We start from the raw sequence: 23,826 nt of genomic DNA on the forward strand, positions 1-23,826 counted from the left end.
GGTCATGAGTGAACTCTAGGTTATCTACACCTGGAAGAGGGGGATCAGAAAAATCAGACCTATCTTGGGATTTTGGTGAAATAGATTCTGGAGGTGCTTGATGTTGACCAGTGAATTACACTGAAGAGAGTTTCACTTTCCTTTGGGGGGAATCAAGGGTTTTTATCATTTTCTTTTCTTTTCATTCATTTTTGAGGAGTTAAAGAAGACCTCTTAGTACATTACAGGCTGGATCTGGGTGGCACTTTAATAAGGGTTACAGGAACAATATTTTTCAGAAATGGTACTGTTATAAACCATACATAGCATCAATACTTCAACAATAAATGTGAGTGTAGATGTTTACTTACAGAGCTTTGTTAGAGGCTTTGACCACTGGCAGCAGCCTCAAAAGAGCCTCTTGTGAAGCAGAGTATTTCTTCAGGTCAAACACATCCAGATCTTTTTCTGATGACAGTAAGATAAAGACCAGAGCAGACCAAAGAGCAGGAGATAGTTTATCTGTGGAGAGACTTCCTGAACTGAGGGACTGTTGGATCTCCTCCACTAGAGAAGGATCATTCAGTTCATTCAGACAGTGGAGCAGATTGATACTTTTCTCTGCAGACAGGCCTTCTTCACTGAGCCTCTCTTTAATGTATTGAACTGTTTCGTGATTCGTGTGTGAGCTACTTCCTGTCTGTGTCAGCAGACCTCGTAGGAGAGTCTGATTGGTCTGCAGAGAAAGACCCAGGAGGATGCGGAGAAACAAGTCCAGGTGTCCATTTGGACTCCGTAAGGCATTGTCCACAGCACTCTGGTATAAGTGTTTCTCTGTAGAGTTCTTTGTTTCAGAATTCTTGGAGGGTGTTTGTTTTTCTTCTAGCAGATTGACTCCAGAGTTGATGAAGGTCAGATGGACATGAAGAGCAGCCAGAAATTCCTGAACACTCAGATGGATGAAGCAGAACACCTTGTCCTGGTACAGTCCTCTCTCCTCTTTAAAGATCTGTGTGAACACTCCTGAGTACACTGAGGCTGCTCTGATATCGATGCCACACTCTGTCAGGTCTGATTCATAGAATATCAGGTTTCCTTTCTGCAGCTGATCAAAAGCCATTTTTCCCAGTGACTCAATCATCTTCCTGCTCTCTGGACTCCAGTGTGGATCTGTCGCAGCTCCTCCATCATACTTGACCTCCTTCACTTTGGCCTGAACCACCAGGAAGTGGATGTACATCTCAGTCAGGGTCTTGGGCAGCTGTCCTCCCTCTCTGGTTTTGAGCACATCCTCCAGAACTGTAGCAGTGATCCAACAGAAGACTGGGATATGGCACATGATGTGGAGGCTTCGTGATGTCTTGATGTGGGAGATGATCCTGCTGATCTGCTTCTTATCTCTGAATCTCTTCCTGAAGTACTCCTCCTTCTGTGAGTCAGTGAACCCTCTGACCTCTGTCACCATGCCAACACATTCAGGAGGGATCTGATTGGCTGCTGCAGGTCGTGTGGTTATCCAGAGGCGAGCAGAGGAAAGCAGTTTGCCCCTGATGAGGTTTATCAGCAGTACATCCACTGAGGTGGACTTTCTAGGGTCAGTTAGGATTGTAGTCTTGTGGAAGTCCAGAGGAAGTCGACACTCATCCAGACCATCAAAGATGAACACAACCTGGAAGTCTTCAAACCTGCAGATTCCTGCTTCTTTGGTTTCAGTAAAGAAGTGATGAACAAGTTCCACCAAACTGAACTTTTCCTCTTTCAACACATTCAGCTCTCTGAAAGTGAATGGAAATATGAACTGGATGTCCTGGTTGGCTTTGCCTTCAGCCCAGTCAAGGGTGTATTTCTGTGTTAAGACTGTTTTCCCAATGCCAGCCACTCCCTTTGTCAGCACTGCTCTGATTGGTTCATCTCTTCCAGGTGGGGTTTTAAAGATGTCTTGCTGTCTGATTATTGCTTCTAGACTGTCTAGTTTCCTGGATGCTGCTTCAATCTGTCTAACCTCATGTTCATCATTGACCTCTGCAGTCCCTCCCTCTGTGATGTAGAGCTCTGTGTAGATCTGATTCAGAAGGGTTGGGTTTCCTGCTTTAGGAATCCCCTCAAACACACACTGGAACTTGTTCTTCAGATTAGATTTCAATTCATGATGACACCACTTGACATCTCTAGTGCAGATTTCTAAAAGACCCAGTAGACAAAATTCATCAATCAAGGATTTATCAAATGCATATGTTTCATTCATCCAGCAGCATAAATATTCCATGAAATATCTCACTGCTCTGCAGAAGGTCAGCCAGCTCCTCCTGCTTCATTTTCCTAAGGAATTCTAGTGTGATCTTCACCAATGCCTCTCTGCTGCTCCTCTGCTCTTCATCCACCCTCTGACTCTCTAAGCATTCTGGGTAATCTGGACTCAGAACCTTCCGGATCTTCTTCAACTCTTGCTTCACAAAAGTGATGATGTTGTCCTCCAGCAGCTGGAACAGAATATTTCATGAATGACCCCTGAATGAATACCTCTTAACCAATGTTCCCTCTAAGCTGCGCACGTGCGCAATTGCGCATTGCTGGCACGTCTCTGCGCACAGAAAATCTGCGTTGCGCACAAAAAAAATCTAACCTGAATTGAAATTAAAATTAATACTTTAACAATTCTGTTTTGCAATGTTAGTCAGTGACTGGCTGCTCCAGTATGGGATTAGAACGATGCCACCTTATCCCATAGTCCAGCCAATTATGCGATTTACATTTGTATATATGCAGCTAATCAACGTCGTCGACAGGCTATGACAGCGTCCTTATGTGCCGACACCGGTGTTTTAGCGAGCAAAGCGGCTGATGTGGAGTGAAGCCACGTTAATGACAACGTGTACAACCATTGGAGATATGAGCAGCACAGATGGAACAATTGACGAAGAAAGTGTGGACTTTAAACCAGTTTTTAAATTGGGTTGATTGGCCACGTAAAATCAGAGTTGTGATAAAAAAATATGCAATGTTTGGTTTTCTTCCTGAATACTATCGTTGTTTATATTTACTGCAGGAAGAAACGGTAAAAACGGCATTTTATAAGGAAAACGCTCGAAATCACTCTCCACCTGTGATCAAAGACAAAACCAAAAAACCCCCACTCTTTGCTATTGGTGGAAAAATGTACCATGTCGACCAATTAAAAAATGATATGGTAACATGGCATTTAGTGATTTAGGTAGTTTTAGGAGTGACGGCGGTGTTTTGAGATTTGCAACGTTTAGCGTGTTTGAAGTCTAAAGTTAGTGTGTTGTCTTGTGTAGTTAGTGTGTAGTGTAGTCAATGGTTTTGTTGTGTTTGTCAGAACAATGAGGCGACTGCTGAATGTTACAGGTGTTACAGCAGTGATACATCTCCTATTGTCAGGCCTGCAGGTATCAGGCTGTTGTTCTCCTTTATCTCATAGTGGACAGAAATAATTTTTTGGAGTGGCACAAATAATTTGTGTGGCATCAAATTTGATGCAGAACAGCTAATTGTTCTGTAAACAGTTTGAAATGTTTGTTTAAAAAAAACACACCTTGGCTGCATTAAAAAAAATAGCTGCAAAAAACTTTGTTGTTTGCCAAACTGAGTTACTTTTTTGAAGAAGTAACTATATAATTAATTGCCCAGCATTGGTCATTATATACTATACAGAGTTACAGACTCTCTCCCAGACCACAGACTCATACACATAATACAAGTCAGAGCCTTATAAAAAAATAAAAAAAAAAAAGGAAAAGAAAGAAAGTTGTGTTTTCAAAATTGGAGTTCAAGTTATTTTTACTTCCAATAGTGGTTTTTTATTTTCATTGTAAGTGGGCTAAAGCAGTTAATTAAAAGTAGTCTAACATAAATGTAAATGCTGTAATTTGATTATTTTAATAAACCATGTAACTTGGATGGATTTGACGCTGGCGTGACCACAGTGCACACGTCTGCTGTTGCTCACAGTGGTCCAAGGGACCACTCAGGGAGTTTGTGTGTTCGCTCAGACACGTGAAAAATTAGAGGGAACATTGCTCTTCACCTATACTTTGTGCACTTTCCTGATCATCGCATCAGATGTTTAGTTACTCCTCAGCCTCCTTTAGCTCAGATCAGATTCAGATTCAGATTTTATTTGTCACATACAGGTTGCCCCGCAGTGAAATGAGACACCCCCCCCCCCCCCGACCTTACACACATAACACAGACATTACATGGGGGTTACAAGTCTGTGATCGGCAGTTATGGAAAAAACACTGAAATGTACACACAATGGGAAGGTACAAGAGGAAAAAAAGAGACCCCTACTCATGCTGTGCTTCCATGGTAGGACAGCACGAGAACAGGAAACAAAAAAACTCCTCTGCACAAAAAAAAGCACATGAATGTTCACAGCACAACATTATGAAGACATAACAAGCCACAGGGTGGGAGTAGGGGGATGGAGTAATCCCAGGCAACACAGCAGACATCCTGCCACTGCGCCGACTCGCCAGCGCAGGCCCAGACCCGCCTCGTGTTCCCAGGAGGTAACAAGCATCGAAGGCGTTGGAAAGGGAAGGGGAGATGAGTGAGTGCTTATCAGTGTAAGTGTGTGTGTATGCGTGTCCATAGTTCAGCTGAGACAGTGTCCTTCGCCCTATCAGGCTAAGTAAACAGTCCTCCAGCCAATCCAGGTGGCCTTGCATGGGATGGGGAGAATAGTCAAATCACAGTCGTTATCAGGGAGTGTTTGTCCGGCTTCAGCCTTGGGCCTGTGCAGCTGGCGCCGTGGTGGTGTCTGCATTTTGATCCCGAATTTGTTGATTTATTGAGATTTTTCAAAGCTGATCTTTAACACTCTGATGCTGGTCTCTCTATCTCCCGTTGGAGAGCCGCGAGCCTCCCCATGATGGTATCAAACTTCTGATCCGTGGTGTTATCATTCTTTTGATTCTGAGACCTCACAACTGCTGTGATCCGTTCTGCGATGTGATCCAGCTTTCGCTCAAGGTTCTCATTTTGAGCAGGGCCCTCTCTCATGTATCCCACCATACGCTCAATGGTGTTGTTTTGAGCCTTCACAGAAGCCATAAGCGTCTCCAAGGTGTTAACCATGCTGCGTTCGTTGTGAGAGGTCGCGACTCGTCCCGTCGCTTCAAATCCAGCGGGCAGCTTTGGGGGGGGTTTGAACAGCCGGTTCCGCTCTCTTATTTCTCCGATAAGTCAGGGCCATGCCAGCTCCGATCAGCAAGAACCCCGTTATCATGGTTCCGAATAGGTAAATATCTTCAGCGTCCTCGATCGACAGTCCCGCCAGGCACACGAGCCTCCATTTCTGCCACCCGTCCATCGTGTAACCGGCAGGGAAAGTCCCTCCGGGGCACTCGGGCTCTCCCGAGCCCAGACTTCTCGTTGAGAAGAGGGTGTCAATAGCATTCAGAGACCAGTTGATCAAATCCATAATTCTCTTTTAGGTTTTAGAGAACGACAGTGAGAGACTGTTCCAGGGAAAAAGTAATGCACATGAGACAGACAAGGACAGAGAGGCTAAGCAGGGAAGATAAGGGTAAGGAGGAGAGTAGAAAAGTGCGACCGCCTCCGCTGAGAGCCAAACGAGAAAGCTGTAATGATACATGTAATAAATTTAACCTATTTGCAGCTCTTGAGGCCAGGATCACTGAATTCAAGACTCAGCTTTGCCACCTTGAAAAACCCTTAGCTAGCTAGGCACTTGTAGCCAGTGCAGCCGAAGGTAGTGTAGGTACCGTTAGTTCTTTCACAGCAGATGGTCCTGAGCAGCAAGTGAAAAATGCAACACACCCGCCATGGGATCAAACTCAGGTAAATGGCTCCCAAACAGGCAAAAAACTAATTGAAAACCAACAGAAAAATGACTTAACTGTGAAAAAAAAAAAAATCACAAAGAAAGAACAATACAGTAACCAAATCTGCACCAAAGAGTAAAACAGTGAAATATGGCTTATTAAACATCAGGTCTCTCTTCCAAGTCTCTGTTAGTACATGACTTAATAATTGATCAACAAATCGTTTTACTCTGCTTACAGAAACCTGGTTATGGTAGGATGATTATGTTACTTCAAATGAATTCTCCAAAAGTTGATTCTGTTCATCTGGATGTAGCGTTTTCAGTGGGAGAAACGTTTCGTTACTCATCCAAGTGACTTCTTCAGACTCAGCTGACTGCAGGTTTCCCCAATCTTATAAACATTGCATTTGCATGTGGGCTGGTTTCAGTCATTATGCAAATGTACTGAATCTGTGGCAAGATCTGAAAACTGCTGTTCACAAACACTGTCCATCTAAACCGACTGAGCTGGAGCTGTTTTGCAATGAAGAATGGGCAAGAATTTCAGTCGCTAGATTTGCAAAGCTGGTAGAGACATACCCTAAAAGACTGGCAGCTGTAATTGCAGCAAAAGGTGGTTCTACAAAGTATTGACTCAGGGGGCTGAATAATTAGGCACACCCCACTTTTCAGTTATTTATTTGTAAAAAATGTTTGGAATCATGTATGATTTTTGTTCCACTTCTCACGTGTACACCACTTTGTTTTGGTCTTTCACGTGGAATTCCAATAAAATTGATTTATGTTTGTGGCTGTAATGTAACAAAATGTGGAAATGTTCAAGGGGGGCAAATAGTTTTGCAAGCCACTGTAGATGTAAAAGTAGTTGTTGTACATGTACAGACCATAAATATGGAGTCCAGCTGTGTTTGATGCTGCAGGGGAGACTGACCACTGGGAACCTTTGAGCTCTGCTGGTCCACTCTGTGGAGGAATAATGTAGTCAGAAAAATACAACAAAACATTAAGAGCTAAAATGCAACCTAAGAGTTGCTGGTCTGCTTAAGGGAAAAAATAAAAATAAAAATAAAAAGCTCCCATACTAATGCCTGGAGCTATCGGACACAAAGATATTATGTAAATACTCTTGTTATTTTAACATTAACAACATGCAAATCCAAACGCTGCATCCATCTAAACAATGATAACAAAAGCCAACCAGTGACTTTTATTTTTATAAAAATACATGAACCATTAAAGATTTCACCTCCCTACTGCTTTTCTGTGAAAGAACTGCCAGCATAAATGGTGATCATTTTGTATCACGTATTAGTGTAAGCATGGTCTAGAGTACTATACCCTTTGTAACACAGTTCAAATGTTCAGAAACTGGAGCAAACACTGAGAGGAAGAGGTCTGGCCACAAGCCACAACTCAATCAGAGGACAAGTTTCTGAGAGTTAACAGCTTGCGTGATACGCTTCTCACAGGACAACAACTTCAAACACAGCTTAATAGTGGTTGTAGTAAGCAAGTGTCAGTTTCAACTTTAAAGATAAGATTTTGAACTGCAGGTTTGACAGGACGATTTGCAGGAAGAAAACCATTGCTAAGATGTGGATGGTGGTCTGTGGATTATTGTACGATTTGCTGTTCAATATGAAGCGCCTTGAGGTGACTGTTGTGTTGATTTGTTGCTATATAATTAAAATTGAATTGAATTGAATGTCAGAACAAGACAAAGTGGCTTGCCTGGGCCATTAAAAACACCACCATTGGACAACTGAAGACTGGAATAAGGTGTTAGGGACTGATGAATCGGCATGCAATACCCTCTGATATGCGCCTATATCTATGTACCATACAGAAAGACAGGACAGAGACAATAAGAAGTGGACTGTGCAGTAGATATTGTAGACAAGAAAGGAAGAAGACATGTGCAAGATGCAAAACGTGCAAATTTAGTATAATTTAGATGTGTGTTCAGTAACTATGTGACTGTGTGTGCAAATAACCATATTGTTCTCAGGTCCAGTTTGTAGCAGATTTGTGGAGGTAGCGTGTCCAGATTCTGTGGATGCTGAGTTTTCATGTGTCTCAACACCAGCCTTTCAAACACAGTGGACTTCTTTGGCACTAGGATGATTTTTGTGGTTGTAAGACATGGAGGTACTACAGCTGAGCTCACTGATGTATTTAAGATGTCTGTGAAGATGCCTGCGAGCTGGTCAGCACACTCAGAAGCACCCAGCCAGGTATGTTGACCAGGTCCTGCAGCCTTTCACAGGTTTACTCTGTGAAGTGTCATCCTGACGTCTGCTGTGGTCAGACAGAGTACTTGGTCGTTGGGGGAGGGAGGCATTTTCTTTGCTGGCTGTTTGTTCTCTGCCTCAAAACTTGCAAAGAAGTCATTCAGTTTGTCAGGCAAGGATGGATCATTGCTGCATGCCGAAGGTGTTGGCTTGTAGCGCGTGATTGTTTCAATGCCCTGCCACCAATGTTCCCTCTAATTTTTCATGTGTCTGAGCGAACACACAAACTCCCTGAGTGGTCCCTTGGCCCACTGTGAGCAACAGCAGACGTGTGCACTGTGGTCACGCCAGCGTCAAATCCATCCAAGTTACATGGTTTATTAAAATAATCAAATTACAGCATTTACATTTATGTTAGACTACTTTTAATTAACTGCTTTAGCCCACTTACAATGAAAATAAAAAAAAAATCCTGTTCATGACCTGTGTAGTATGTTAACACTATTGGAAGTAAAAATAACTTGAACTCCAATTTTGAAAACACAACTTAAAAAAATAAAATAAAACTCTGACTTGTATTATGAGTCTGTGGTCTGTGAGAGAGTCCTGTAACTCTCTGTCTGCCAAATACAGTATATAATGACCAATGTTGGGCAATTAATTATATAGTTACTTCTTCAAAAAAGTTACTGAGTTTTGCAAACAAAGTTTTTTGCAGCTGTTTACCTAAAAATGCAACCACGGCGGTTTTTTAAACAAACATTTCAAACTATTTACAGAACAATCAGCTGTTCTGCATCAAATTTGATGCCACACAAATTATTTGTGCCACTCCAAAAATAATTTCTGTCCACTATGAGATGAAGGAGAACAACAGCCTGATACCTGCAGGCCTGACAACAGGAGATGTATCACTGCTGTAACACCTGTAACATTCAGCAGTCCCCTCATTGTTCTGACACACACAACAAAACCATTGACTACACTACACACTAACTACACAAGATTTGCGCTAAACGTTGCAAATCTCTCACATCTTAAAGCACCGCCGTCACTCCTAAAACTTCCCCCCACTTCTTAACAACTAGATGCCATGTTGCCATATCATTTTTTGATTGGTCGACATGGTAAGTTTTTGCATGAATAGGAAAGGGAGAGGGGGGTGGAGTTTGCTTTTGCTCACAGGCTTTAGAGCCTGTTTTCTTATAAAATGCAGTTTTTACCATTTCTTCCCGTAGTAAATATAAACAACAATAGTATTCAGGAAGAAAACCAAACATTGCATATTTTTTTATCACAACTCTGGTTTTACATGGCCGATCAACCCAATTTAAAAACTGGTTTAAAGTCCACACTTTCTCCATCAGTTGTTCTGTCTGTCCTGCTCACATCTCCAAAGGTTGTACACGCTGTCATTAACGTGGCTTCACTCCACATCAGCCACGCCGCTTTGCTAGCTACAACACCGGTGTCGGCACATATTTACTTTAATTTCAATTCAGGTTAGATTTTTTTTTGTGTGCGCAACGCAGATTTTCTCTGCGCAGAGTCCGTGTCAACAGTGCGCAGCTTAGAGGGAACATTGCCTGCCACATGTGCGAGTGTCGTTTAAACTTGTGAAGTGTGTGTTGATGTTATCTGCATACTCCTGCTTTGCCTCCTTGATGGCCCATGATAAGTCTTCTCTGGCTGTACTGTAAGCTTCTCTACTGTTGGACTTAAAGGCAGAGTCTCTGATTTGCAGGAAACCAAATCAGATGCCTTTTAGTGGGTTGCTTACTGATTTAGTTCATGTTACAATAAAATGTTTTCTATACGTTTCACTTCATGTTTGCTGAAGTGAATTTTCAGTTGTTTAGAAACCAAAGGCTCATTTTTAAGAGTCAGTTTAAATGGGATTGAGGGAGTGACATGTTTGCATTGCAGTTTATATCCAACAACATCAAGTAGTTAAATCAAAGAGTTCATGTTACTAACAGCTCACCTCTCTGCAGCAGGCAGAGGCTGGACTTTAAAACTAGTCATGCAATCATGGGACTGGTCACTCTGTAAGGACACAGAGCTGGGTGGAGGTCCAGGTGGGTTCCTGTGAATAATGATGGAGCAGTGATGTGAGTGCTGAGCTGTGACATGGAGAAGAGTCATGGACAGTTAGAGATGGTCATCTCACCTCTGAGCTTTGGTCTGGCTCTCATGTTCCCCACACAGAGTGGTTTTAGAGGGAGGGACTCCCTCCTCTCTGTCCTCACACTGATCCATGCTGCTCAATTCACATCAGCTCACACACACTTTCTACCTTCACCTGCAGAAGAAACACAAATCATTCATGTGCACATCAACTGAAATCATCCTTTCCCTCATGTGTGCTGTCCAAATACCAGCTGGTCTAAGGAGCTTGGAAAGAAAAGTGTCTGGACTTCTGTAAGTTGCCTGAAGACGTTTCACCTTTCATCCAAAAAGCTTATTGTAGATGGCAGACTGTTGGTGTCGTAATCCACCGCCTCTGTTCAAAGATGGTCACTCACAGTGGAAATATATGACTTCTTTCACTCTTCTTTCAAACCATCTGTCCTCTCTGTCCAAAATGTGAACATTGGCATCCTCGAAAGAGTGACCTTTTTCCTTTCACAGAGGCGGTGGTTTACCACAGCGGTCCCCAACCTTTTTTGTGCCACGGACCGGTTTATGCCCGACAATATTTTCACGGACCGGCCTTTAAGGTGTCACGGATAAATACAACTAAATAAAACCCGTACCGGTACCGAAAAATAGAAGATTTATTCATAACACACGTGAAAAGACCCAGGAAAACCGAGTTAACGATAAAAACGATAACAAAATAACGCTAAAAACCGATAAAACCCCTGAAAACCATACATTTCACACCCGAGCTTCAACTATCGCGGCCTGGTACCAAATGACTCACGTGGCCCGGGGGTTGGGGACCGCTGGTTTACCGCACCAACTGTCTGCCATCTATAATCCAGTTTTGAGATCCTTCCCAGACACCTCAACGCCCACTCACACCCTGGGCCATCTGACCTCAGGAAATCACATGATAGGGTGGGGCTAGGTTTCACAATGAGCTCACCCGAAACCCTGGCTGATTGTGACCTAAACCCATTTTCACACCTTGGCTCATGTGATTAGGTAGAGGATCATCAGGGGGTCCTTTGTCCCTCTTTGGTGGGAAACTCCCACTGGGTTTAAATCTGGGACTCTCCACCATTTGACCCTTAGAACTGAAGAAGCTTCTCGGATGAGAGGTGAAACGTCTTAAAGCAACTTAAAGAAGTCCAGACTTTCCAAGCTCCTTAGACTACGATGACCTGGATGACTGAGAACCTTCATAGACAAATATCAGCTGCTTCTTTCCTGCTTTATCTCAGTGTCAGCTGAATGCAGTCAGTCAGCAGCGTGAGGCAGAGGAAGCTGCCATCAGCTGCTCTCCTTCTACTATCAGTCGACTAGATAGAGCCGTGAAGCACACACAATGCATTCACTGACACACACTGATTCATAGTTAATAAGAAAAATAAGAAGCAACAGTTTGTCTCTGTAAGTGTATTAATGTGGACAGAAAATGAAAGGAAGGTGTAGGAGGCAGATTTTCACAATTTGAAATGAGTATATCAGAAGGACGGCTGAGGTCAAACACTTTGGGCACACATCTGGAGAATAACATCTGCACTTTGACTGAAATAATGTCCAAACAGAAACAAATAACTGTTATTTGGTATTATTACATAGAAATACACTATATACAAGTAATTCTATTTTTTTATTATTTTAAACCTTACTGAAACACATTTTAAAAATACTAAACTCATCAGTGTTTTATTTATTTCTAACACGTTTCTTTTGTCACAACTAGAGATGGACCGATCCGATATTACGTATCGGTATCGGTCCGATACTGACCTAAATTACTGGATCGGATATCGGAGAGAAATAAAAAATCACCTCGCCAAATGCGCTACTTGGCGTAACCTAGCTCAGCGCATCAGAGCAGTATGTGTCACGTGATAGAGCGGCTGTTGTCTGCGACCTGTCGGCGATCTTTTGGAGCATTTGGAGCCTCGCTACATGCTTCCTAACAGCGGCATTTCATCTCGGCGAAAACTATCCCAGAGAAGTAAAGCAAGTGTGTAAGTTAATCCCTGAATGTTTGCATAGTGTTTCCACATTAAGCTTAACAACTGATATATTGAGCCACAGCTGGACTGGCCATAATATTGTAACGTTCGCAAGAACCAGACGGTTGGATCTCAGTTTGTCCGTTTATTCGGTAACACAGGCAAACGGGCCGTTAACTCCGGGGAGAGTGCCCTCGTACAACACCTCACTTCAGCCCCGCACAGTCACACAACAAAAAGGACCCCCCTCCCCTTCCTGCACACATTAACTCCCTTTTTCCTGCAGCACAACCAAACATGTATCTTAAAGAAATAACAACAGTGTGCAGAGATAACCAACATGTCACTGTAAAATAACATTTAACCATTGTTACACTGCCCCCCCCAGCAATAAGTTCCTCATCCCCGAGGGAACAACACAGTCTCTGAGGCGGGGTGGTAACCTATGTTCCCTCCTTGACCTCCTGAGCCCCTGGGGTGTACATGGAGCTTCGGGGCTTTGAGGTGAAGAGTCCGAGGGAGGGGAACGCAGCTCCAGCCGGGGGTCCCTCTGTGCAGGGTCATAGAAGCTCTGTACACGTCCCTCAGGGAAGGAGGGGAGGGACTGCCCTGTATAGGGGGGCATCCGGTCTCTGTGCAGCGCCACTTTCCTCCCTCTAGGAGGCAACTGCACCCTGTAAACAACTTCCCCCACTATCTCCAGGACGCTGCAGGGCCCCACCCAGCTGCTATCCAGTTTAGGACACTGTCCTTTCTTTCTCTTTGGGCTGTAGACCCACACCAGCTCCCCAGCACGGAAGTGCCTCCCCTTAGTGGTGATGTCATAATTCCTCTTTTGGCGCAGGCCTGCCTTTGCCAGCTGCTCCCGGGCGTAGGAATGTGCAGAATCCAGCCGGTCCTGCAGCTTCCTTGCGTAGTCCCGGCCTGGTGGTGCCTCTGGCGCATCCGGGGGCTTCCCAAAAGCCAACTCTGCAGGAGTTCTCAGCTCTCTCCCTAACATGAGCAGGGCAGGCGTACATTGGGTGGAGTCTTGCACTGCCGACCTGTAGGCCATGAGGATAAGGTGAAGATGGTAGTCCCAGTCCCGTTGGTGTTCTGAGGTAAGGATGGCTAGCTGCTGGGCCAGCGTCCTGTTAAACCTTTCCACCAGTCCATCGCTTTGGGGGTGAAGTGGGGTGGTGCAGGTCTTCTTAATCCCAAGGTGTTCACACATGGCAGCAAATACCTTGGACTCAAAGTCAGTTGGAGCTCCTGCTGGTTGCTGCTGAAGCTGAGCCCGGGACTGGTCCTGTGGCCCTTTGTGCGAGGAACATGCGTCACAGCTACGGCAAAAGTCCTCCACATCCCTCCGCTGCTGACCCCAGTAGTAGCCCTGGCGGAGGCGGCGGAGGGTCTTGGAGACTCCAAAGTGGCCGGAGCCAGTGCTCCCATGGCAGGCTTCCAGCACAGCTGACCTCAGCGACCTTGGCACTGCAACCTGCCACCTCTCCTCCCCTGTGGCAGGATCCTTCCAGGCAGGCAACACCCCCTCCTTCAGCCTGAGAGCTGCAAACTTGGCCCACAGCCCCCTGGTACAGATGGAAAACCCAGTGATCTCATCCCAAAGGGGTTGCTCCTCCCTCTCCAGCCACTGCAGGACTGGCAGCAGGTCAGTGTCTTGTTCCTGCCATGCCCTCCACTCCGCTGCATCCACCACCAGAAGAGCCCTGCAGGCGAGCTGTGTTGCTCCGTCTATTGTTGTGAGTTCTTGCTCTATCTCCTCTCGCTTCTCACAGTAACGGCAGCCAGCTACAGCACATGGGAAGCGAGAGAGGGCGTCTGCGTTAGAATGGTGCGTCCCTGCTCTGTGCTCCACAGTGAAATTGAAGGCTTGGAGCTCCTCCAGCCAGCGAGCCACCTGTCCCTCTGGCTCCCTGAAAGACATCAGCCACTGGAGAGCGGCATGATCAGTTCTGATAACAAATGATGTGCCACACAGGTAGTGCTTAAAGTGTCTCACCCCTGCCACCACGGCCAGCAGCTCTCGTCGTGTGACACAGTAGCGCCGCTCACTCCTGTTCAGGACCCGGCTGAAGTACGCCACCACCTTCTCACCTTCCGGCCCAACCTGCGACAACACAGCTCCCAGCCCCACATTACTTGCATCAGTGTCCGGGACAAAAGGCAGGGTGGGGTCAGGGGGGGCAAGGACTGGGGACTCTGTCAGCGATCTGCGGAGGGTGTTGAATGCCTGCTGACAGTCCTGGGTCCAGATGAAGTCACGGTCCGTCTGCAGCAGGCGGAAGAGTGGTGCAGCTATAGAGGAAAAGCCCTTCACAAACCTCCTGTAATAAGACGCCAGTCCTAGGAAGCTTTTGAGCTGTTTCTGGTCCGCTGGTGTGGGCCACTCAGTAATGGTGTGAATTTTTTCCTCCAAAGTGCTGATGCCATCATGACCCACCTTCTGGCCCAGAAACTCTACCTCCCTCCTCATGAAGTGGCACTTGTCGGGGTGCAGCTTCAGGCCTGCAGCCGCCACCCTCCCCAACACTTGTCTCAGGGCATCCAGGGCAGCATCAAAGGAGCTCCCGTGTACTAGAAGATCATCCAGGTAGACCAGACACCGTTGCCGTGGGACGCCAGCCAGCACACTGTCCATAAGCCTCTCGAAGGTAGCAGGAGCGTTGCAAAGACCAAAGCTCAGGACTTTGAACTGCCATAGTCCCCTGTTAGTGCAGAAGGCTGTCTTCGGTCTGGATTCAGGGGACAGTGGCACCTGCCAGTAGCCACTCCGCAGGTCCACGGTGGAGAACCAGGAGGATCCGGCTACTAAATCGAGAGACTCATCAATCCTGGGAAGGGGGTAAGAGTCCTTTTTCGTCACTTTGTTGAGTGGTCTGTAGTCCACACAGAAACGCATCCTTGGGCTTTCTTTCTTAGGCACCATCACCACAGCGGAGGCCCACGGCAGATGCTGGGCAGACCGGGGGAGGAATAAGCTGCACCTTCTTCCCATCAGGGAGTATGAGGAAGCCTTTGCCTAAGTACAGTACACCACCAATGGCTCGCAAAAAATCCAGCCCAAGGATGCAGGCGTCCTGCACGTCAGCCACCCAGGCAGCATAAGGCACACCGAGGTCCCCCACCTTAAACTGGAACACTCTCCTCCCTCTAATTGGGGCCAGATCACCAGTCACAGTCTTAAGTCGCACATTAGTTGGTTGCACAGCAGCTCCGGTTGGGACAACATTGGGTCGGACCAGTGTTGCATTGGACCCCGTGTCCAGAAGAGCCGTACAGGACACCCCAAGTCGCCAACCTGGGTCCAGCCCACAGCGATGACCGCACCGGGTGGAAATGGCGGTGGTGTGGGGATGTCGTTCTCCCTGGGCCGTGTACTCCCACCTACACGGGCCCGTGGGCGTTTCCCTGAACCGCTGCAAGCTTGGGGCACTGCCTGATGAGGTGTCCGCATTGTCCACATCCCCAGCAGCTCTGTGGTCGGCAGTGTGGGCCAGCCCGATGGGAAGGTGACTGCAGAGAAGCCGTCTGAACCAAACTGCACAGGCCCGTTGACATCTCCATCTGCTCCACAGGTGCTGACATAGCCCTCACCACATGTGTGTCATCAGCGTCCCCAGAGGATCCTGCAAGCATCTCCCTCTCCAATGCTAGCTCCAGGGCTGCACTGAGTGTGGCCGGTCGAGCAAGCTGAGTTTGCTTACGGAGCTCTTTAGGGCTCAGGGCCTGCAGGAACTGGTCCCAAGCTAACTCCGCCTGCACTGATGGTGGCATGCTGTCATACGCCCTCCGGCAAAGACACTCGACTTCATGGGCCAAAATGCGAAGGGGCTCTCCCGGCAATCTGCGTCTGTTGTGGAACTCCGACCTCAGCAGCACTGGTTGGTTATACTGCCCGAAACGTCTCTGAAGTGCCCCAACCAGAGCATTATAATCTCCCCTTTGCTCCTCGGTCAGCAGCAGCAGGCATGCAGCTGCATCCTCACACAGGCACAAAGCCAATTGGAGAGCTTTATGTTCCTCAGACCAGCCAGCTGCAACAGCTAACAGCTCAAACTGTGCAATAAACACTTCCCATGGCGTCTTGCCGCTGAACTTAGGCGTTTTTATATTTGCCGCAGCTTGCTGGGCGCCGCCATGTTTGTTTACATCACGTGACAGCGCGCCAAGCGAGGTCGCCTCCCTCCCACCGGAATCGCAGCCACTGTGTGAAAAGTTCCCGAGCCTAGTCGAACCTGGAGAAAATCCAGCCTCAGCAGACAGCCGCAGCGCCGTTTCCCTCACTCTATGGGCAGGCGAGCGCAGACGAACCTCCCTCTCCTCCCTCTCCTCCGTCTCCTCCTTGTCCTGCAACATCCTCGTGTCTTGTGACGGTCAGCGTCGCCAGCAACAGGGTGTCGGGTGTTTTCGGTGTTTTATTTTCTTTCTTCACTTCTGACACCAGTGTAACGTTCGCAAGAACCAGACAGTTGGATCTCAGTTTGTCCGTTTATTCGGTAACACAGGCAAATGGGCCGTTAACTCCGGGGAGAGTACCCTCGTACAACACCTCACTTCAGCCCCGCACAGTCACACAACAAAAAGGACCCCCCTCCCCTTCCTGCACACATTAACTCCCTTTTTCCTGCAGCACAACCAAACATGTATCTTAAAGAAATAACAACAGTGTGCAGAGATTAGAGATGGCACGATACCACTTTTTTATGTCCAATACCGATACCGATATCATAAATTTCGATATCTGCCGATACCGATATGAATCCGATATAGTGTGTTTTTTTAATCAATAAAACTTTAAATATCTTGCTGCATTTTGTATAAGTTCATACTAAAGTTTAAATAAACAACAACACTAAAGCTATTCTGTTATACCTGTATGTAAAAAATACACTGCACCAAAAATATTTCATAGTTCAGCAATACTGATCAATCTAATAAACTTAAACCTACTCAATCCTTCCTATTCTGGTATTTTAAAGAGTACTTAGCAGAAATCTTAAGCAACCTAACTAATAGGGTTGCAAACTCCCAGCAAAAAAAAAAAAGATAGGGAACCACCCCCCAACCTCCACCTCATGATGCTTAATCGACGTAATCAACTTTAATTTGATGCAGTGTGGAAAAAAATGCACAGAAATAAATTATTTTTCAAGAATAATTAAATAGATTCAACATCTTCCTTCAACAGAACTGCAGACTGCACAAATGGTATCTTCCCAAAGGAAAAAGTACTATAGCTTACTAGGTTATATTAGACTTAACAGTTACTATATACAGTAATGGACTTCTATATATTTTACATCAGATTAAAACTTTGGGTGTAAGATTCAGATAATTATTTATTAAAAGCTCAACATTTTAAATGAGAATAAGAAAGAAAAGTATGTCTTTGTGCCCCCTTTTCCCTGTTCATGCCCTATCGGCCCCCCTGGCTAAACTTTGCTAGATCCGCCCCTGCACAGTTACCAGCCGTCAGCTGCGTAGAAAAAGATCTTGGTGTAGAAAGTAATATTAAATAAATTCTAACAACAGCTTATCAAGCTTAAACGTGCTGCTGTTGTTCAGCCGCTGGTTCCCTCTTTCTGGCGCGAATTGGGCGATAAACAAACAAGAGAGACGGAGTCGCGACAGAAAAGCCGATCAGCTGATCATTAAGCAGTTTCACGATTGAAGTAGCAGCAGGAGGGAGAAAGAAGAGGCAGTCGCTCCAGGTATTGGTTGTTAAGCTTAACGCAGGAATGCTTTACAAACATTCAGAGATGAACTTACACACTTGCTTTACTTCTCTCTGAGGTAACTTTCTCGGAGATGAAATGCTGGTTTGGTAGCGAGGCTACAAATACACACAGCCGCTCTATCACGTGAGCACACTGCTCCGACGTGCTACGGTTATGAGCCGAGTTACGCCGTGTCGCAAGTTTTGTGAGGTGCTTTTTTTATATTTAATGGATCGGATTACATTTTTTTATTTCTCTCCGATATCCGATTCAGTAATTTACGTCAGTATCGGACCGATACCGATACGTAATATCGGATTGGTCCATCTCTAGCAGAGATAACCAACATGTCACTGTAAAATAACATTTAACCATTGTTACAATATAATCATTTTGTTTCATCTAGTTAAGTCAGTCTGAATATCAAATCTAACAACCTTTGTGTTTTTGTCATAGCAACTTCCTGTTGAAGCAGATCCAATATTTGTAACAGAGGATTTTTAAGCCAACAGGTTTACTTCAGTTCTATACTACATCTATGCATCCACCTGCACTGTAATTATAAATACCCCCAACAGCTGTTGACACTATAACTGGTTATGGTCAAACAGATGTGTCTATTTGACAGCAGTTACTGTGGTGCAGCAGCTTCTCTTAGCCTCCTCCACAGACTGATGGAGGCAGGAAAATCACTGCTGTTGTGTGCCACTAACAACTTTTACAGTGTACTAACAAAGTCAGTACACTGCTCTCATTTTTGTTATATCTTTTCATGGGACAACACTGAAGTTATGACACTCTGATACAATGTAAAGCAGTCAGTGCACAGCTTGTACAACAGAGTACAACAACAAGTTGTATCAAAGTGTCATATCGTCAATGCTGCCTTTAATGATGATTGGTGTTTTCAGCCAAGGAAACATTTTTCATCCAAGTTTAAACTTGATAAACTGGTATCTACATGTAGCATAGTTTCAGTTTACAGCACAGCAGATCTTTGTGAAGCATCAACAGTAAAAACAGGTTATTTAACAGAGCTGAAAAAACACTATCAAATAATTGGGAGATTTAAAGTGGATTAAAACTAGACTCATTTCTGTTTTTCACTGAGCAGGTTCAGCTTTTATTAAAATAATGAAAACACTTTGTATCTTTCTTTTTTTGTATCTATCTTTGTGGTTTTCTACAAATTCATAATTATTAGAAAATTTTCATAAAAAATACTTCAGTGTTAATATTGTAGCGTCCCTCCGACAGAAGACACAGACGATCAGCGTTCCGGTACCGGTGTTTATTCAGACTCGTAACACGGGCTACTGTGGGCCGTAGCCAACGCCAAAACAACCTGGAAAAAAGCGCGCCCTCCACCACCAAAACAACTCTCTACAACCACACTTCTTCCGCCACACACACACACACACACACACTCTCTAACCCCCGCCTCCTGAACACTCTCAGCCAACCACACACATGCTCTCCTCCAGACTCTCTGTCATTGGTAGCTGATCTGATTGACAGGCCAACCGGCCTCTAGAGTACTGCACATTCAAGGACATTCAGTAAATCACCATGTTGCGATGTGGTCCAACTATATTTCAGTTTCAGTTTTATTTGTCATTTGCAAGTTAGCACAGGGTCAACATTGCAATGAAATGTGTTTGACGAGCAGCAGTCACTCAGCAGCATGATACAGTAGGATAAAATATAATAAAATAAAATAAAATAAAATAAAATAAAATAAAAAAATAGAAAAATAGTCAAGAGAAAAATATTAGAGAGATGTAGTAAAAGAGAAAAGATGACTAAATATATATGTATCTATAAATATATGTACACTAGTGATTAAATAAAAAAAATCTTGAAAAGGAATATGACAGGGGGCAGATGGGATATTGCACAGGAATGAGCAGCAGAAAATTACAGTATTGCACTTTTTAAATATAAATATCAATAACAATAAAGTGAAGTGACCAGTGCAAATTAAACAGAGTACTTGTGAAGCTGCCGGGTAGCTCCTGAGTGCGTCCTGTGGAGTGTGTTGTGTGTGTTTAAGTGTTGTAGTTGAGGTGTCGTATGGCTTGGTGGTAAAAACTGTTTTTAAGTCTTGTAGTCCGAGCAGACAGACTCCTGTAACGTCTGCCAGATGGTAACAAGGAGAACAGCTGATGTGCTGGGTGGCTGTGGTCCTTGATGATGCTGTGTGCTTTACGGAGGCATCGCTGGAGATAAATGTCCTGAATGGCAGGAAGCCTCATGCCAGTGATGTGCTCTGCTGCCTTCACCACCCTCTGTAGTGATTTATGGCTGTTGGCAGAGCAGCTTTGTACCAAACTGTGATGCAGCTCGTCAGCAAGCTCTCGACTGCACACCTGTAGAAATTTGAGGTGATGTTGGCGTTCATGCTAAACTTCCTCAGCCTCCTCAGGAAGTAAAGCCGCTGGCGAGCTTTCCTGATAGCAGTGTCTGTGTGAAGGGTCCAGGAGAAGTCCTCTGTGATGTTGACTCCAAGGAACTTGAAGCTGCTGACCCTTTTGACCTTGACACCGTTGATGTGGATGGGCTGGTGTTCTCTGACTGGTCGTTTCCGGTAGTCCACTATCATCTCTCTAGTTTGGCTGGTGTTGAGAGTCAGGTTATTTTCCAGACACCACTCGTACAGTGCCATCACCTCCTCTCTATAGGCCGTCTCATCGTTGTCTGTGATGAGGCCTATGATGGTTGTCTCATCCGCAAACTTGATGATGATGTTGGACACGTGTTTAGCAACACAGTCGTGTGTGAACAGGGAATATAGGAGGGGGCTAAGCACACAACCCTGTGGCGTACCTGTGTTTAAGATGAGTGATGAGGAGGTGTGCTTACCAACTCTCACCACCTGGGGCCCGTTTGTGAGGAAGTTTACAATCCATCTGCAGATCGGTGTTCCCAGCCCAAGGTCAACGAGCTTCGTGGCAAGTTTTGAGGGGATGATGGTGTTAAATGCCGAGCTGTAGTCGATGAAGAGCATCCTTGCATATGTATTCCCTTTCTCCAGGTGAGTGAGGGTGGTGTGCGTTGCCAGGGCGATGGCATCCTCTGCGGCTCTGTTTGTCCGATAGGCAAACTGAAGAGGGTCCAGTGTGTCAGGGAGGGAGGAGCAGATGTGACCTTTGACCAGCCACTCGAGGCACTTCATGATGACGGATGTCAGTGCAACAGGACGGTAGTCATTCAGACAGGAGACCACTGATTTTTTGGAAACAGGAATGATGGTGGATGTTTTGAGGGACGTGGGGACCACTGACTGCCTCAGGGAGAGGTTGAAGATGTTGGTGAACACCTCTGCCAGCTGGTCGGCACACACTCTGAGAAGCCGGCCTGGGATGCCGTCCGGTCCTGGAGCTTTGTGAGGATTGACCTTTTTAAAATCTCACAGCTTCTGTTTTCAGAGTTAAAGTTACAGCCTCACTGTCCTCTTGAGGGTAGAGGATCTGCTCTCTGTTGTCTGCATCAAAACGAGCATAGAAGTTGTTGAGCTCGTCTGTGAGAGATGCAGTGGGCTGAACACTGACAGTATTGTCCTTCTTGTAGTCAGTGATGCAGTCAGTCCATCCCACAGTCGCCTGGTGTCAAAGCTGTGGTAGCTGGACTCCATTTTGTTCCTGTAGTCCTTTCTGGCCTTTTTTATGCACTTTCGGAGGTCGTACCTGGCTGCTTTATATGCATCAGCATCCCCGGAGTTAAAGGCAGAGGTCCGCACTTTTAGCTTGGCGCGAACGTCTTTATTTACCCAGGGTTTCTGATTTGGATATATGCGGACAGTGGTTTTTGTGATGTTATCATCCATGCACTTTCCAATATATCCAATGACAGAGTCTGTGAGTTCATTGATGTTGCCATCAGCTGCATCCACAAATATCTGCCAGTCAGTTGTCTCAAAGCAGTCCTGCAGGACCTCCTCAGCCTCACTGTCCCATTTGTAAATAACCCTGGAAGCTGGTTTTTCCTGTTTCAGTCTTTGTCTGTATGCAGGCAGCAGCAGTATGGAACAATGGTCTGCCTTACCAAAAGCTGGGCGGGGGAGGGGTTTGTAGCACTCTTTGAATGGAGTGTAACAGTGGTCCAATGTTTGATCACCTCTTGTGGGGAAGGAGATGTGCTGATAGTATTTGGGGAGAACCTTCTTCATGTTGGCTCTGTTGAAGTCTCCCAGCACAATAAAGGCAGCTTCTGGATTTTTGTTCTCAAGTCCAGTAATGATGTTATACAGTTCGTCCATAGCTGTAGCTTTATCAGCATGTGGGGGAAATGTAACCATGCCATAAGTAACTGGCAATTCTGAACACAAAACACTAATAACACAACAGTCAACTAACTTGTAACCCAGTCCATTACAATATCTACATAGCTTGGTAGTGATAAAGAACCTTCTTTTCATGGCCAACATTCAAAGTGATTCAAATTGTTTTTAAACTCTGAAGACCAGCCACCTGTTTAGAGGGTTCAATGTTGCTCCTGAATGCAGCACAAGAAGGAACTTTCCACTCTAAGTTTCATATAACATGAACATGAAAAATGACTCCAAGGTTCCTCACAGTGTTACTGGAGGCCAAGGTAATGCCATCCAGAGTAAGAATCTGGTTAGATACCATATTTCTAAGATTTTCAGGGTCGAGTACAATAACCTCAGTTTGATCTGAATTAAGAAGCAGAAAGTTAGCGGCCATCCAGGTCTTTATATCTTTAAGACACATGAAAGAAGATGGTGATCATGAGTTTAGAGGATTCAGAAAACTGTTGATTAAAGTTTTCGGAGTGGCTGTAGAAATATTGTTGACTCATTGTGGAAACTGATCAAATTTAAAGTCCTGGTTTGAAACTTTAAGCTTTTTTTGCTCAAGCAGTTGTATAAATAATATTAAACTATAGCAGTACTGTTATATACAGTAATACCGTCCAAAAATAAACATAAAGAGATATATAACGTCTGTCCACGCTGCCATTAAAATATTTGAAATAACATATTTTGACAAAACAAACCAACTGAGAAAAACAAACCAGGAGTCAAGAGAAATGAATAGTCAAGAGTTAGTCCCCATTTCCTGCCTGGCAAAATACAGATACATAAAAAAAGCTTTTCATTGATTCTGAAAACAAAACAAAGAACATAATGTTTTTTCCACATACAACAAACAGCCCTTCTGACTGACACAAAGTGGATCTATTTTACTATTTATGAAGAACAAGTAAGTATATTATAATATCATGAGAGGTGAGGGGAAGAAATTCCCCAAAATGACTTCCCGGACTCTGATCAGACACCAACAGAAAATGGCGGAAAAAACTCGACCCCGTTGGAAAACATTACAAACACACACAATTTGTTGTGTGAAGAAATCAAACATGAGCTGAACAAACAGTAAAGTTCCTAAAGACAAACTGTTAAAGGAGGAAACAAAGCAAACTTACAGTTTCTTCACACACCAACAACAAGCTCCACTCCAAGCTGGACACTCAACACAGACACACAGCTGAGGTGCTTCCTGGAAGGAGGCGGGACTCCACCTGAAGCTCAGCACAGGTGGGAGGGAGGAGGCAGATTTTTTACAATTTTCACAATAAAAGCATATTGTTTTTCAATGAGTGTAAGGGTAAGGTCACACTGATGGTTTGTGACTGTGTGGCTTTGCCAGAAACCATCTTGATCTCATTTCACCATGTTTCAGATTCAGGTATTATTCAGGTATTATTAAGATAATAAAATTACTTTTATCAGCAATAATTATCAACAAAATGATTAAAGTTTTAATATTTGTACAGGACTGTGAAGTTTTCAATACAGTTTTTATAAATAAAAGAAACATTTAGAGGATTTTAAAAGAATCAAATTCAGTTCAATTCATATATTTTTAGAGAGTGAAGCAGTTTTTAATCTTTCTGTTTTCTGCATAATTTGCTTGCTTGTTACGCAC

General features: G+C 44.8%; 2 protein-coding genes and 1 pseudogene across 6 annotated transcripts in view; 1 reads left to right on the forward strand and 2 right to left on the reverse strand.

Annotated features, from left to right (window-relative positions):
• LOC118453508 (NACHT, LRR and PYD domains-containing protein 3-like) overlaps positions 1-23,826 on the forward strand; it is a 454,485-nt gene that overhangs the window by 65,196 nt on the left and 365,463 nt on the right. The window lies entirely within an intron of this gene.
• Positions 1-23,826, reverse strand: part of LOC102795943 (uncharacterized) — a 128,592-nt pseudogene that overhangs the window by 15,622 nt on the left and 89,144 nt on the right. The window lies entirely within an intron of this gene.
• Positions 347-23,377, reverse strand: LOC148102120 (protein NLRC3-like). Its single transcript, XM_087843564.1, has 6 exons — positions 23,324-23,377; positions 10,193-10,324; positions 10,007-10,108; positions 6,676-6,754; positions 2,258-2,459; positions 347-2,160 (listed from the first exon to the last, which is right to left on the reverse strand). Exons 2-6 carry the CDS (start codon positions 10,279-10,281, stop codon positions 347-349), a joined length of 2,286 nt encoding a protein of 761 aa, XP_087699690.1. The 5' UTR covers positions 10,282-10,324; positions 23,324-23,377.

This window comes from Neolamprologus brichardi, chromosome 7, assembly GCF_056152115.1.
Source record: "Neolamprologus brichardi isolate AB-2024 chromosome 7, ASM5615211v1, whole genome shotgun sequence".
NCBI lineage: Eukaryota > Metazoa > Chordata > Actinopteri > Cichliformes > Cichlidae > Neolamprologus > Neolamprologus brichardi.